Source organism: Rhincodon typus, chromosome 26 (assembly GCF_021869965.1).
Source record: "Rhincodon typus isolate 14 chromosome 26, sRhiTyp1.1, whole genome shotgun sequence".
Lineage (NCBI taxonomy): Eukaryota > Metazoa > Chordata > Chondrichthyes > Orectolobiformes > Rhincodontidae > Rhincodon > Rhincodon typus.
This window is the reverse complement of record NC_063357.1, coordinates 10,848,568-10,864,811: the sequence shown is the minus strand read 5'-3', so window position 1 is coordinate 10,864,811 and position 16,244 is coordinate 10,848,568. Positions and strand designations below refer to the sequence as shown.

The following is a 16,244-nucleotide window of genomic DNA, read 5'->3' as shown; positions in this document are numbered from 1 at the left end:
GCAATACACTATTGAGTACTACAGTTATTTCACACCTGCACATTGTCATAACTAATGTTTCTTCAAATCTTTCAAGTTCGTCATTTTCTGTAAGCCTTTTATGTCGGTTGTCTGAAAATGTTGCTGATTGTATCACATCCTAAGAATGCAAAAAGCAGCAGATGTGGTGATGTTCCCGAGTGTATTGTCTCATATAATAGGAAGAAGCAGCTAGCTAATACCAAGGATATTTTTCAGCTGCTGACATACTGCATAATTCTAATATTTTTTATGTCTGGCCCCTCACAATAATAAACCAATAATATTTATTACTTTAATCATATTCAGTAATGGAGAATCTGTATTTTTGAAAAGGAGCTTTTTAGTCGTAAAGCTGCTGTGTCTTTATTCGCATGCCTCCAAAATGCAGTGTCAATGTAAATGCATTGAAAATTATGAAAGGGCCTCACTGGTAAAATGTCAATATTTCTTTTTATGTGACATGTTATACTTTCATGTTGCATCAGGACATATTTCTGTCCTGTTCACAGATCCCAGGTGCTGCAGAAACTAGATTTGTTTATATTTAGTAGGTTCTGTAGCACCAGAATGGTGTTGCAAAAAAGTTGAGTACTTTTGAGAGTGTGTAGAATCTATTCAGTACATCCTGAAAATTCAAGTGAAGATCTGGAGTAAATCCAGTTGAACATCTTTATGAGCAGAATTTGTCAAATCCTATCGACTGTAATAAAGATCTGTAATAAACCATACCTAATGGACAATAAAGTCAGTCTCTTTTAAAATTGCCATTTGATCTTACATCAATAAGCAATCTGGAAAAGAATTCTAATTTTCTACCATGCTGTCGTATGAATAAGTGTTTTCTAATTTCACTTCTGAAAGCTCTGGCTCTTTACCAAGTTCTTGATCCCAAACTCCCCAACTAGCAGAAATTATTTTCTGTACCTGCTTCTCTTAATTGAATCAAATCAGCTCTTAACATTTTAAATTTCATACAATACAACTCTAATTTCTGTAATCTCCTCATAATTTGTCCTTGGGAGTTTAAGCATTCTGCTAAATCTGTATTGCTTTTTGCAAGGTATGGTGCCTTAAACTACTCTCCAGGTGTGGCCTGACCAGGGTTTTATGGCTGAACCATGACTTCAATACTCTGATTCTTGTCTTCTAGAAATAATGGTCAGAGATGGATAGATTCTTGTTAGCCAGGAAAATCAAGGAGTATCAGGAGTAGACGGATGATGGGAATGAATGCATAAGTAGCTTAGTAAATGCAAAACATTTTTTGCTGGTTTCTGCAGATGAGATGAGCCACTTATTCCTAAACACCCAGAAAATCCTTCTGCCTGTTTGCGTCATTCATGGATAGTGATTTTCTTTTTGGTGATATGCATAGTCTCTGGAGGTGGCAACATCACTTTGTTTACTGAGCTGCCATTGATGTCACACCATCAGTAACCTCAATGAATGCATTCTAAAAGGAAAACATAATAAAGATTTCCTGAAAATAGATAGTACAAGAGAAATAAATCATTGTAACTTAACATTTAGCAGCAGCGCTATGGCCTTATGTTTCACTTCCACATCAGAAAGTTAACATTTTGCAAAGAAGATTAATGTCTCCATTTCAGATTTAAACATGAATTTAAGGACAGCATTTTACAGAAACAAGAGACTGAATAGCATGGTATTAGTTCTATTGTATTAATTCAACTTAAATTTTTTTCAACACCTTCAGTGTAGAAGGATTTTTATTTCTTCAAAATTTTGTGCTGAGAATTAATTTACACCGATCAATTTATATACACAGCCAGTAAATCTTTAAGAAATAGTAGATGTCAGGATACAAGTACAATATTTACATTTTTAACACTTGACTTGAATTGACTTGCTGTATTTCCATTCATTGTTTGCATTACTTAAAATGTTATTCTAGATTTTCACAATTAACTTTTAAAATGCTGGGGTTAATTTGAATAAAAGGCACGGTAGTGATGGTTGCTGCTTTTGGTAGAATGGATCTTTTGTCTTGCCCTTCTTTGATGTCAAGACTAAAAGCATGAGATGTGGCCCTCTGGTGGTCAGAACTTTAATTTAGAGCTTTTCTGTGAAGACAAAGTGTTGTTGGAATTGGTGGAATCCTTTAAAGCAGAAATGAAAATTCACTCAGATGCCAATGGTTGTGGCAAGTTTCGGACAGTGGGATACAACACTCAAAAGAAAAGTTATGTCTACTCCTTTTATGACAACATGTTTGATTTTTATTCTGATTTTGCCGTTAGTCTGGTTGCAAACAAAGTAAGTTATAGTGGGACATAACCCTGAGGGATTTTAGATAGAAATGCTCACATTAAATGCAAAACCTGGTTAATAATAACTCATACACGGATTGCTGAAGAATGTAAACTAATTTCACTGTTGACCTACCTGAAAGGGCCTAATAAATACCCTTACAGAAACACAAATGAAACGGGGAAAACAACAAGAATGGCAATAAAAATGAAGTGGTAAAAACAAAATCTCCTTTCAATCCATTAACTTAGCAAAAAAAATCAAAGAAAGTGCACCAACCTTGCAGAAATATTTCAATATGCATTCCTAAGATTATCCCAAGCTATTGGGGAATGTACAGTGGGTAAGATGATATTCAGGCTCAAGAGATATTGATAGTGCTGAACTCAATGAACACAACAAATGGAAGCAGAATTAAATCATACTGCCTCTTTAGCCTACTCCACCAATCAATATAATCAAAAAAATTTTGAATCTGGCATCTGAATGTTTAGACATGGTTACCACTGTCCAAAATCAATGCATGTTGAGTAAGTCCCAGGCTTGTGCTGCTTTGAGTCATCTGCTTTAAATTGAGTCCCATGCCAGAAAAAGATGCAATGTGATGTCTCATGAAATCAGCAATTTCCATGATGCCAAATCATAATTGATAATCATAATTGTTAGCAAAGAGTGTTCAGAAAGAAAGCATTATTACTGTTTAAGAAAGAATATCTAATGTAACTGTTTATCACTACTTTTACATTTAGTGCACAATAACACGGCACAGTGGCTCAGTGGTTGGCACTGCAGGCTCATAGCACCAGGGACCCGGGTTCGATTCCAGCCTCGGGTGACTGTCTGTGTGGAGTTTGCACATTCTCCCCATATCTGCGTGGGTTTCCTCCGGGTGCTCCAGTTTCCTCCCACAGTCCAAAGATGTGCAGCATAGGTGGATTGGCTATGCTAAATTGCCTGTAGTGTTCAGGGATGTTTGGGTTAGACATGGGAAACGCAGGGGTAGGGGAATGGGTCTGGCTGGGATGCTCTTCAGGGCGGTGTGGACTTGTCGGGCCGAATGGCCTGTTTCCACGCTGGGAATTAGAAAAAAATAACTATTTAATCAACTAGAGGCAAATCATATACAGTGCCTAGGTGTTCATTGCTTGAATGATAGATTTGTTCAAAATGTTCTCAGTATTTGTTTAGAAATTCTTGAGTTCAACTTGCCACTACTTGTACACTTTGACCAAAGTGCACCCTATTGTGGTACCGTACAACCGTGCTATAACTTTCTGTGTACCATCCCCAGCCCCAAAGAGCGCAAGTTCCTTTATTTATGCATGCAATTATGTCTCCCAAAAACAAATCAAAACAGGTTCATACAATGAATTGCTCATAGTTAGTTGTTACTACATATGCTAACCAGGTTCAACAGAGTTATTTATTCTCCCTTCCCCAGTTGAGAAAGCTGTCAAATCTTTGCGAGTGAAGGCAATATCACTGTGACTTCTGTGCAAATCTTTTCTATTCGTCCCCCTTATTTTTTTACTTCCCACTGATGGAATGGCCAAGTTGAAGAACTCATGATGTGAAATGAACTTATTGCCTACCATTCTGGCCTTGTGTGATGATGCAAATCTACATTACTACACTCCACACAAAATTGTAACTAGGAAGATTAGAAATAAATTGCCAGATGCTGCTGAATTAGCAGTTTTGAGTCCATAATTGGACTTTGGCAATTAGTTTTAACATCCAACCTAGAAGGAAAAATCGCCCAGGGTTACTATCCCTGACGGATAGATGTTGTATAATAGTATGTCTAAATGTACACATTTGCATCTTGAATGAGGACTGATCAGGTCTTCCCATTGAATAATCTTGTTGCCAATCTCTGTCTAAAAGCACACAAAAAAATTAACACTGAAGGGGAGGATACCAGAACTTCAAGGAGAGAATCTAATTTAGGCAAAGTGTTTTCACGGTTCATGTTCATTAACTTGAGCCTCAGTTCAACATGAATTTATGTTACGTAATTGGTGTGGCTTTCAGGTTAGAACCAACTAAATGTTGAATACTACTTAAGCAAACTTTTGTCATTAATTGAATATTTGGCGTCTTCAAAAATTTTTAGTTTGAAGAAGCCAAATGCCCTTTGTGCATCTATGAACACTCTTTTACAAACGTTTTAATGGATTTGCACCAAGCATGATCAGCAATTTACCTGTCATCAGCCACTGTATTGTTGTGATGTATGTATAGGAAACAGTGATCAAGCCAATCGTTTGATGAACATTAGTTCTCTTGTCCTAGTCATTATTGAAGTATTCCTTTGCATTTTTACCAGTTATATACAGCTGATTTTGTGTGTTCCAATTCTTGATCACTTTGAACAATAGTTATTGAAAACTAAGCAAATAGTGTGGCATTTTCCTTTTGACAATTGACTTCATTTTGGTAAATGGACTGTCAGAGGTCAGCAGTAGGATTTCCATCTCCTTTCCCAGGAAGCCATTGAGCTATGCAGTCTCTAGCAGGCTTGATTCCCAAACTGCTCTGACTTCCTGAATACAAGCAGTAAGGGAGGAGTGCTGAGATAACAAGGTGTGGAACTGGATGAACACATCAGGCCAGGCAGCATCAGAGGAGCAGGAAAGCTGACGTTTCGGGTCTGGACCCTTCTTCAGAAATGGCCTGCTGTGTTCATCCAGCTCCACACCTTGTTATCTCAGACTCCTGCATCGGCAGTTCCTACTATCTCTAAGGGAGGAGTGCTGTTAGTCTTAGCACTCCCAGTGTTGGGGAAAGGAATGTCAACTAAGCTGCGTCCCCTTCATTGCTTTATTAATGGTCAGATAACATGCCACTCCCAGGTTTATGGATAATTAATGGCCATTTGATAGAGCTATTGATGGATCCATAGTCCCAGTGGAACAGACTGCCGTTTGGTATGGGAGGACAGGAACTTGCATAAAGTATTGTATGCAATGAATTGGCTTGGAAAATTCAACCATGATTGCTATTCCTGATTGCGCTACGTAAAAAAAATGAATAGAAGAGATTGCTGACATTTTAAACCATGTTTTCAGATGTGCTATTGTGTTTAGATTACTTTAACAGTTGGCTCAGTATTGTTTTTATAATTTTATTTGTTCAATGTGGAGAGCAACCTTATTGTAAACTTGTTTTTGAAAGTGTATCTGCTGTGCCCTGGCCAATATTTATCCCTCAATCAACATATTATCTGGTCAAAGTTGTTATGATCCAAGCTGATGATATTACTGGACAGGGCCAGATCCAGAATGAAACTTGGCCGGATTGTTTGTTTCATTTTTATAATTGGTTAAAGTGGTGATTAGTCAGTGAAACATACCTGCACCGTGTTACAGCTGTTCTTTAAAAGAAGACGCAAGTTTATTATGTCAGGATTTTTTTTAAAGCTATATTACACAGTTTGAAAGATCTTAACACAAACAACAAAGCAAAGTTTCAAACTATTTTGCAATACTGTACTTTTATAGTTACTCACTTCCAGAGAAATGTTACTTCTATCTCAACACTTCAAATTTTTACTTAACTGACTCTACTCAGTTTCTTTTCCTTGGACTGCTGACAATTATTTTGAGGTTGGCTGGCACGAACCTTTCACAATTCTGATGGTCTTACTTTTGCATTCCAGCAATTTGAAGACTCTGTACAAACTCTCCTGGCTACGATGTTCCCTGAACTAATGTACTTCAGCTTGTGACTGGTTTTCTGAGTGAGAACTTGATTCTCCTATTGGAGAAAACCTCTCCTCTCTGAAGTGAACTTCTGTTTCTTCTGAACTAAATTGAAATCTGAAGCTAAACTTATGGCCTGTGATGTGTTTGTAAACTCAGCTGTAAAAATATTCCATCCGTTAATACCACACATATCCAGTCAGGCACTTGACTGAAGTCAGATGCATCTTGGAAATGACGCATTTAGCTCACTGATCCAGATTATTTTCTGAACTTTTTTTTAAAAGAACTACCATCATAGAACTGACCAAAATGCACCTGCTTCTATTGCCGTCATTTGAATTTTAAATTGTATATATGATACATGTTTTATCAAAATGTCTTTTGCTGCTTGTGGGAGCTGGTTGTCTGCAAATTGATGCCACATTTCTCACATTACAATAGTGACAGTGCTTCAAAAGGAACTTGATTGATTGTAAAGCACTTAGGATATCCCAAAAGTTGTAAAAGGATTATATAGTACAGACACTATTTAATTTTTAATATAAAGGTTTCTTTCCAAGTCATTTCACTTTTGTTCACTTGAAGAATTTGATAACTGAGCTAAATTTTTACACAGACCAAATTTTGCTGTTGAAACAATGGAGAGATTTGGCTTCTCATTATTTAGATGTAAATGGAACATTAGCATCAGACAAGCAGCAAATGTGCCTTTTAGACATGAATAGCCGACAATTGTTGGCCGAGTTGCACATGCCCATCAGTTTTGCAACATTGCATCTCACCATTGAAATGCAATAAAGAACATTAGGTTGCTGTATTTGTAAAGTAGCTTGCCCAGAAAATTGACCCCTGTGATTTCAAGTGTAATGCCCTGTTTTATAGGCATGACAAGTGTTATTACTACATCTTAATTTTTACAAGTATAGCATCTCATTTGTTCAAATATCAATTTGTTGAAGGTTTTAGAAATGTTGAGAACAAAGCAAGTCTGATTAATGGCAAATGCTGTTAAATGTCTGCTACAACAAATTCTGACTTGTATATTTATAAATGTCCTGAATTGGGAATATTAGGAGGCACCAGAATTTATTCCTTTCTATTTGGTTGCTGGATCCGCAGGGTTTTTTTTTGTTGTTTCAATATTAAGTGGTAACTTCAAGATTCACAAGGAGCTGCAATGTCTTCATAACCAAACCGTCTCCTTATTGCCTCAGTCTCCTCCTTCCAAGAAAAGAAAGCTGGAGAAGCCCCGGAAACCCATCACTTTCACAGTGTTAGAATCTACAACCAAGGCACTAAAGAATAAAGTCGCAAGTTCAGACTCTGTGCCTAAAGAAGACATCGAAGTGGTAACTGCGGGAATAGAGAAAATTCTCACTGATCTGAAGGTAAATATTAGATTCACTCTTGACTTTTAAATAAAAAAAACTCTTTTGTTGCCAAAAGAGCTTAAGATGTGTGCTTTGGAGTCACCAAGAGGTGCTGTGCAGAAACACAGGTTTCCCTAATAAGGGATGAACTAAATACAAAGAAAAAGCTACTGTTGCGCACAAATTGATTAGTGATGATGCAAGACTGAGACTAAGAACAAGTCACCACCAAAGAACATTATGAAGAGACTTGACTTTCAGGGAAGACTTTATAACACAAGAAAGGAAGGTTACTTTGAAATAGCAAAGGAATTAAAGGGGGTGGAGCATAATGGTGGTCTACAGGTAATGACATTTGACTAGTAGTCCAGGGCTCCAGGCTAATGTTCTGGGGATATGGATTCTAATCTCGCCATGGTAGATGGTGAAATTTTAATTCAGTAAAATCTGGATAAAAAGCTAGCCTAATGGTGACCAAGTAACTACTGTAGATCATTGGAAAAATCCATCTGAGTCACTTATTTCCTTTAGGGAGGGAAATCTGCCATCATTACCTGGTCTGGCCTACATATGACTGCAGACTCAAAACAGTGTGGTTAGCTCTTAACTGCCTTCTGAAATGACCTAGCAACTTACTCAGGGCAATTAAAGATGGTTAATAAATGCTGACCTAGTAAGCAATGCATACATTCTACAAATGAGGTATTGTTTTCAAAAACACAGAGATACCTAATTGTTTTAGCACCGGAAATTAGAGTGTACTGATGTATTTATTTTCAGATGACAATAATGAAAACCTACAATGACAGTACAATACATTGCAAAATATTCTTCCACCGGTAATGGCAAGCAAGATATCACAAGATCATTAACCCTTGATAGCTCCTTTCCCTCACTATTTTCCAAGAAACTATCAGTTGAGGTTTGTGATGACCCCACAGTTGCCCTGATTAAGATTGGAACATTTGGTATACCCTTCCCTCTTGAGATCTTCCAAATCTGTAGTCACTTAAATACAAAAAGAGGCCATTTGGCCCATTGAGCCCATATCAGTTCTTTGTAGAATTATTGAATGTAACGTTTCTCATATGTATTTTTCTAAGTGTTTATACAATTTGCTTCTGAAACCATTGTTAGTTTCCATCATCCTGGTAGGCAGTGAGTTTATAGAAGTACAACTTTCCATAAACATGCTCCCAGCTGTTACTACATGAAAAACTGGAATTATAAATGTCAAAAAATTAATTTTCTCCGATCAAAAACTTGCCATTCAATCTCTTCCGTGTATGGAAGTTTTAGATTTTTTTTCTATTCATTTGTGGGATGTGGACATCGCTGGCTGGCCAGCATTTCTTGTCCATCCCTAGTTGCCTTTGAGAAGGTGGTGGTGAGCTGCCTTCTTGAACTGCTGAACTCCACCAGCTATAGGTTGATCCACAATGCCACTAGGGAGGGAATTCTAGGATTTTGACCCAGCGATAGCGAAGGAACGGCAATACATTTCCAAGCCAGCATGGTGAGTGGCTTGGAGTGAGACTTGGAAGTGGTGGTGTTCCCATATATCTGCTGCCCTTGTACTTCTAGATGGAAGTGGTCGTGGGTTTGGTGAATTTCTGCGGTGCATCTTGTTGATAGTACACACTGCTGTTATTGAGTGTTGGTGATGGAGGGAGTGGATGCTTGTCGATGTAGTGCCAATCAAGTGGGCTACTTTGTCCTGGATGGCATCAAGCTTCTTGAGTGTCGTTGGGGCTGCACTTACCCAGGAAAGTGGGGAGTATTCCATCACATTCCTGACTTGTGCCTTGTAAATGGTGGACAGGCTTTGAGGAGTCAGGAGGTGAGTTGCTTGCCACAGTATTCCTAGCTTCTGACCTGCTCTTGTAGCTGCTGTGTTTATGTGAGGAGCCCAGTTGAGTTTCTGGGCAATGATAAACCCCAGGATGTTGATAGTGGGGATTCAGTGATGGTAACACCATTGAATGCCTAGGGATGATGGTTAGGTTGTCTCTTATTGGTGATGGTCATTGCCTAACATTTGTGTGGCGCGAATGGTTAGATGATCAATAAGAGGGAAGGACCGTATGCCTTCTGACACCCAATTTGCCACCATGCATGTAGCAGTATACCGTTACTTTACACTATACTATTAAGCTACCTAGATTTGGTTGTATACTTCACCACACGATACATTTATCCAATTAACTGTTGGTGGAATTCCCATTCAAAATCATAAGTATGCTTGAGTTAGTTAACTAACTACATCATCAGTAGAAGTTTTATGGCACAATGGTAGCATCCCTATCTCTATACCAGAAACCATGGGTTCAAGACCTGCCTCAGGACTTGCTGGCCATGGAAGAAGTCATAATGCAACAGATTGATTATGATTGTGCAATTCCTTCTGATAAGCCTGTATCAGACTGTAAAAGTGGGAGAGTCTCCCAGTCAGTCAGAACTCGGGGATAGCTATAGCACAACGTGTTAAAAGATTTTACATTCAGGTTAAACAAAAAAAAGCAAAGAACAGCAGATGCAATTCAAAGAAAACTGGAACAAAAACAGAAATTCCTGGAGAAAAATCTGGAAAAATCCTGGAGAAACATCTAGAAAAATCTGACCATTTCTGTTTCCGTTTGGCATTCAGCTTCTTGTCCTGAGTGTCATCCTCATTGTGAGGAACTACCCCGCACACAGCATCAGCAAGAGGCAATATTTAATAAAACATGACTTGTCACAAGCCATTCATCTGGGTACTGTTGGAATCTGGAACTACAATACATCGGAAGGATTTTCAAACCCTGCTATTTACTAGGAGTTCAAAGATTTCTGATATTGTGCTTATCAACTTTAATTGGATAGAACATGAATGTTTATCAGTGTGTACGAATTACCTATTTGAAGGGGTTTGCTTTCTCTTGCTTAATCAGAAACTTGTCTACCTATTTTGTGAAGTAGTCAATCTAGCCAAAGTCTATTAACTTCAGAATCTTATTCTAATCCTTTCATTTTTATTATATTCTCAGTGATACAAGTCCTGCAAATATTGACTTAATTCTGCATAATTCTCGCCTGAGTTCTAATGTTGTGCTTCTTACAGTGTTTTAGGGATATAATTTAGTTTTGTTGAATGTGAATGCTAAAAATATGATGGCCTTTGTTACAATATAGTTGGTACAAGGACCTTGCAAAGACCCTGTTGTATCCTTTGTTCAGATACAGTAAATCTCTGTAGAGACCCCAAATGGCTGTACGAGCATAATACTTTCATTCACTGATTCGGATCCAGGACAACAGACCCAACCTATCTATCATTTATCATATACCAGTTGTCCCAGACAATCTATTTATGCTAAGGTTAATTACAGGTTAATTGTTAGGACTGAGGGAAGTTTTCAGACTTACCTGGAGCTGGAAATTTCCAAGCACCTGGCCATCTTCAGATTTACCTCTTTAACAGCAATAAGCTCAGGGCCCTTCTAAGCCATTCCTCAAAGTACTTTGATAGTGATCTTAAAGAAACAGACCAGATGAGCACCTATACACCCCACAGCATTCCAAATTGAGATGCAGTCAATAGCATTGTGGGAAATAGTGCACAGTCAACTCTTAATTGAAATCCTGTAATTTAAATTACCTGCTGATTTATATGTATTTAGTTCTAATTTCCCACTTCTCTTTCACAAAGAACTGTGGATGCTGAAAATCTGAAATAAAAAACAGAACATGCTGTAGAAACTAAAGCAGGTCTAGCAGCTTCTGTCATGGGAAAAACCAAGTAAATGTTTTGAGTCCAGTGACCCTTTGTCATGACCTGCTGAATTTCTCCTGCACTTTATTTTTGATCCCACTTTTTTCTTTGTTACTTACATACTTGATTCAAATTATTTGGTAACTCAAAACTTTTTAAATACAAAACAGTTTTGGCAGAGTTTATTGAATTATTTAGCTGCAAAAAATTGGCCGCTATATGGTACGTATTTCATTTGTGAAAGCCATACCTTGAGACTGGATCTCCTATAAGTTTAGAAAACTTTTCTCACTGCCAGAAACAAGCATAATTATACAAAAGGAACTAAATATCTGGGAACCAGAATGTCAGATTCAACTTTTAGTTTATGGAAATGTTCTTTTGTCTCCCCAGGTACTTTATAAACGTGTGCCTTGTGGGAAAGGTGAAGTAAGTTTATTTCTAACAGCCATACAGAATTCATGGATCCACGTTCGGCGAAAGAAGCGGGATCGAGTGAGGCAACTTCGAGAGCTCCCCAGAGCTGAGTCAAATGTGCTGAAATCCACAGGAGCAGACCAGACAACAGGAGGGCAATGCGGCAGCACTAACATTGGTTCTGTCAGCGTTGAGGAAAAGATCAATGTTAGCAATTGTGCAGAAAGTAATGTTGAAATAGGAAAACCAACAGTCGAAGCTGAAGAGGAGCTCCCCATAAATGGGGGTAATAGTTCGTTGAATAAACTACATGTTGATCAAGAAAATAATGCGGAAACTGAAAAAAAATTTAACCAGTGTGAAATTAGTTTTGTTGACTGTAAAACTGATGATACAATTGAGCATGAAACGCCCTGTTCAACCATGGCAAACACAAAGGTGGAAGATACTCCAAGAGAGAGTGAGGGATGTTTTTTGTTCAAGTGTTTAATGAATGTGAAGAAGGATGGAAAGAATTCCCATGTGGAAATGCACTGGGTTGAGGGACAGAATAGAGACTTAATGAACCAGCTCTCTACCTATCTGCGAAACCAGATTTTCAAACTGGTGGTTAGTTAAAGAAATACTTTCATGTTTTCATCATGCAAACTTTATTTGTTTTTGCAAGTTAAATGTAAATTCCCAGGTTTCAAATTTATTTCTGGTCATCTTCACTTCTTTTCATTTAATTTTCCAGAATTTTGACAATGATCTTTTGTGTATCTTTTTCAGTGACACATGCATGTCCCACCACTGTCTTTCATCCAGTGTCTTATCAAAAACATGAAAAAGAAATGTTCATCTCCTCTGATCACATAAACAGATCAATAAACCCCAATGGTTTAATATTAATCCACCAGAAAGTTCAGTTGCAGATGTTTGTTCAATTTTCTGATAACCAGCCAGAGGCATTTGCACTAACAAAAAACAAGTATGTATTCCCAGAGACACTTAAAGAAAAATATGTTGCTTAAATTTTAGGTAAAAAGATCACAAGGTAATTATGCATGTGGGAAACCATTTGATCCATCTTGGTATGACTATCCAGAATTAATTTAAAGTTATCTTCATTATAAGTAGCCAATTTACTCTCAAATTATTCCTGTTTCTACTTGCTGCCTGTATTCTCTTTTGTAGTTCATTCCATACATTTAACACTGTTGATCACCTTTGTTGTGGTCTTAACATTGCTCTTTAATATTTTTAAACCTGTTTCCAAATTTTCTTTTTTTATGAAGCTTGTTATCTTATGCATACCTCTGTACATTCACATCACAGTTGCAAACCTGTGTCCTCCTATATGATAATGTCCTGAGGCATTTTATAAAATGAACAAAATAGGTAGATACCAAGCAGGAAGAAGAGAGACAGAAAGTAAATATGCAAAAGACATTGAATTGATTCAAAAGGACCATGTTTGCAAAGTGTATGAGGGTAATATTGGAGTTGGCTGTTGTCTTGTCCATGTTTAGAAATGCTTGTTATATTGGGTCACACATGAACAGTTGCTATTTGGATGAGGTACTAAAGAGTTAGAAATCACAGTCTCTGAGGCCAGCAAGAGGTGAGCATCTTGTGGGAAAACAAGCAATATTTTTCGATAGAATAAAAATGTCCGCCCTAAGATCCAAATATGTGTGAGGCAATGTACTTGGGCTGGACAAACAAGGCAAGGGAATATATGATGAACAGTAGGACCCTGGGAAGCACCAGACCTTTAAGGTATCAGGACAGGTGGATAAAGTGGTTAAGGAGTTATATAGTATACTTGCTTTTATTAGTTGAGGCATAGAGTTTAAGAACAGAGAAGTTATAAAACCTTTGGAACTGTATAAAATGTTGGTTAGGCCATAGCTAGAGTATTGTGTGCAGTTCTGAAATCCACATTATAGAACAGTGCAGAGGAGATTTACCAGAATATTGCTGGAGCTGGAGAATTTATTATGAAGAGGGATTGGACAGACTATGGTTGTTTTCCTTAGAGCAGAGAGGGTTGAGATGTATAAAATTGAGGGGCATGGATAGTATAGATAGGCAAAACTTTTCCCATTAATGGAGGGAGCAATGACCATGATCATAGTTTTAGGGTAAGGGGTGGAACGTTTAGAAGCAATGTGTGGAAAAACATTTTTAATCCAGACGGTGGAGGGAATCTGGAACTCTCTGCCTGTAAGAGCGCTAGAGGGCAGAAACCCTCTTAACATGTAAGAAATATTGCAATGTGCACTTGTGATGCCAAGGCATATAAGGCTGTGGGCCAAGTGCTGAAAAATGGGATCAGAATAGTTAGATGGTTGTTTTCGACCAGCGTGTATGTGATGAGCCCAAAGGCCTTTTTCTGTGCTATAGATCTCTATGACTCATCTGCCAATTTCATTTCACTCCACATGAATCAAGGAACAGCTAAAGAGACTTACTACTGAAAATGCTGTTGGCTCTAACAGCATTCCAGCAATAGTATTGAAGACTTGCTCCAAAGATTGTAGCACCAGTGACCAAACTGTTCCAGTCCAGTTCCAACATTGGCATCTATCCAATAATGGGAAAATTGCCCTCTTATATCCTGTCCGTAAAAAGCAAGACAAATTGAACATGGTTAATTTACACCCTATCAATCTACTTTCTCTCATCAGTAAAGTGATGGAAAGGGTCATCAAGCACCACTTGCTTAGCAACAGCATGCTCAGTGACATCCAATTTGGATTCCACCAGGGGCATTCAGCTTTTGACCTCATTACAACCTTGGTTCAACAAAGAGCTGAACTTCAGGAGTGAGGTGAGAGTGACAGTCTTTGACATCAAGGCTGCATTTGACTGAGTGTGGCATCAAGGAGTCAGCAAAATTTGACCCATTGGACATATGGGCTGGGTGGAGTCATACCTATCACAAAGCAAGATGGTAGTGGATATAAAAGCTCAGTCACCTTAGCTCCAAGACATCTCTGCAGGAGCCCCTCAGTGTAGTATCTAGGCCCATCCATCTTCAGCTGCTTCATCATAAGTTCAGAAGTGGGAATGTTCACTGATGATTGTGCAATGTTCATTATTTGCAACTCCTCAGGCACTGAAGCAGTCCATGTCCAAATGGCTTGAGCTGGAAAGTGACATTCATGCCATACAAGTGCCAAACAGTGATCATCTCCAACAGCTGTTGAATTCCCCCCAACAACATCCTGGGGTTTACAATTAACCAGAACCTGAACTGGACATGTCATATAAATTCAGTGGCTACAAGAGTCAGTTAGAGGCTAGGAGTCCTACAGTGAGTAGCTCGCCTGCTGAATCCCCGAAACCTGTCCACCATCTACAAGACGCAGGTGAGGAGTGTGATGGAATGCCCTCCAATTGCCCGGATGAGTACAGTTCCAACAGTATTCGAGAAGCTTGACGCCATTGAGGACAAAGCAGCACAGATGATTGGCACGACATGCCCATTCATTCATTCTCTTCACTGTGCAAAGTAACAGCAGTGTGCACCATCTACAACATGCATTGCAGAAATTCACCAAGGCTCCCTAGAAAGCACCTTCCGAACCCATGACCACTGCCATCTAAAAAGACAAGGCAGCAGATTCATGGGAACACCACCACCTACAAGTTCCCTTGCAATCCACTCATCATCCTGACTTGGAAATATATTGCTGTTCCTTTTGTATTGTTGAGTCAAAATCCTGGAACTCCCTCCCGAACAGAATTGTGAGTCTACCTGTACCAAATGGAGTACAGCAGCTCAAGAAGGCAGCTCATCACCACCTTCTCAAGGGTATTTAATGATGGTCAGTAAATGTTGATCCAGCAGCAAAGCCCAAATGTCATTAATGATTTTATTTTCTAATTTTTATGCCGATTTCTAATTTTACTAAAGAACAAATGTAACTAGTTTATAAATGGTATAAGTTTTGCAGTGTTCTTTGTAATTGATTTCTCTACTAATGTGAATTTAATATTCACCTTCTTGTCTTATTTTTTGTAAGTTAAGTCTGGTAAAAAGAAGCAATGCCTAGGAATTTATTTGCAAAATGAAAATACAGTGAGCCCTTTACCAGCTGTAAAAATGTTATCTGCGTATTGTGGAATGTAACTGAAGGTACAATCTTTTGGCTGTAAAATTGAATTTTTGTTCTGTCTTCATGAATTTATATTTGGCAAACTTTTTAGAAGATTTATATTTTGTATAGCACTTATTATAACCACACTATTCCGTGGTAGTGAAGCACTTTGATACATTGTCGTAATGTAGGAAACACGCCAGTTAGTTTGTGCACAACAAGATCCTATAAACAGCAGTGTGGTAATAGCATTTTTTTATGATGTTGATTGAAGACTAGATATTACCCAGGACTGGTGTACCTCCCCTGCTCCTCTTTGGAATAAAGAGTGTATGAGATGTTTTATATCCACCTGAGAAAGCAAATGTGACCTCACTTTGTCTAATCTAAACAAATGGATCTCCAACAATGCAGCAGTCCTTGAGTACTGAACTGGAGTCAGCCAAAATTTGTGTGCACAAATTCTGGAGTACAACTTGTATGTAGTCTGACTGACAATCATGAGACTTTGTTAGTTTGACTCCGAGGCAAGAGTGCATCCAAATACACAATAACTAATGGATGCTGACTCCAGTTCAGTACTCAAGGACTGCTGCATTGTTGGAGCTCCATTTGTTTA

At 38.2% G+C, this 16,244-nt stretch overlaps 1 protein-coding gene across 1 annotated transcript in view; it reads left to right on the top strand.

Annotated features, from left to right (window-relative positions):
• Nucleotides 1–15,738, top strand: part of LOC125486122 (RNA N6-adenosine-methyltransferase METTL16-like) — a 20,363-nt gene extending 4,625 nt beyond the window's left edge. The window contains exons 2-3 of the mRNA XM_048612346.1: nucleotides 7,147–7,387; nucleotides 11,514–15,738. Of these exons, the coding sequence (XP_048468303.1) occupies nucleotides 7,147–7,387; nucleotides 11,514–12,155 (883 nt within the window). The 3' untranslated portion in view covers nucleotides 12,156–15,738. The remainder of the gene's footprint in view (nucleotides 1–7,146; nucleotides 7,388–11,513) is intronic.
• Nucleotides 15,739–16,244: the final 506 nt, after the last annotated feature.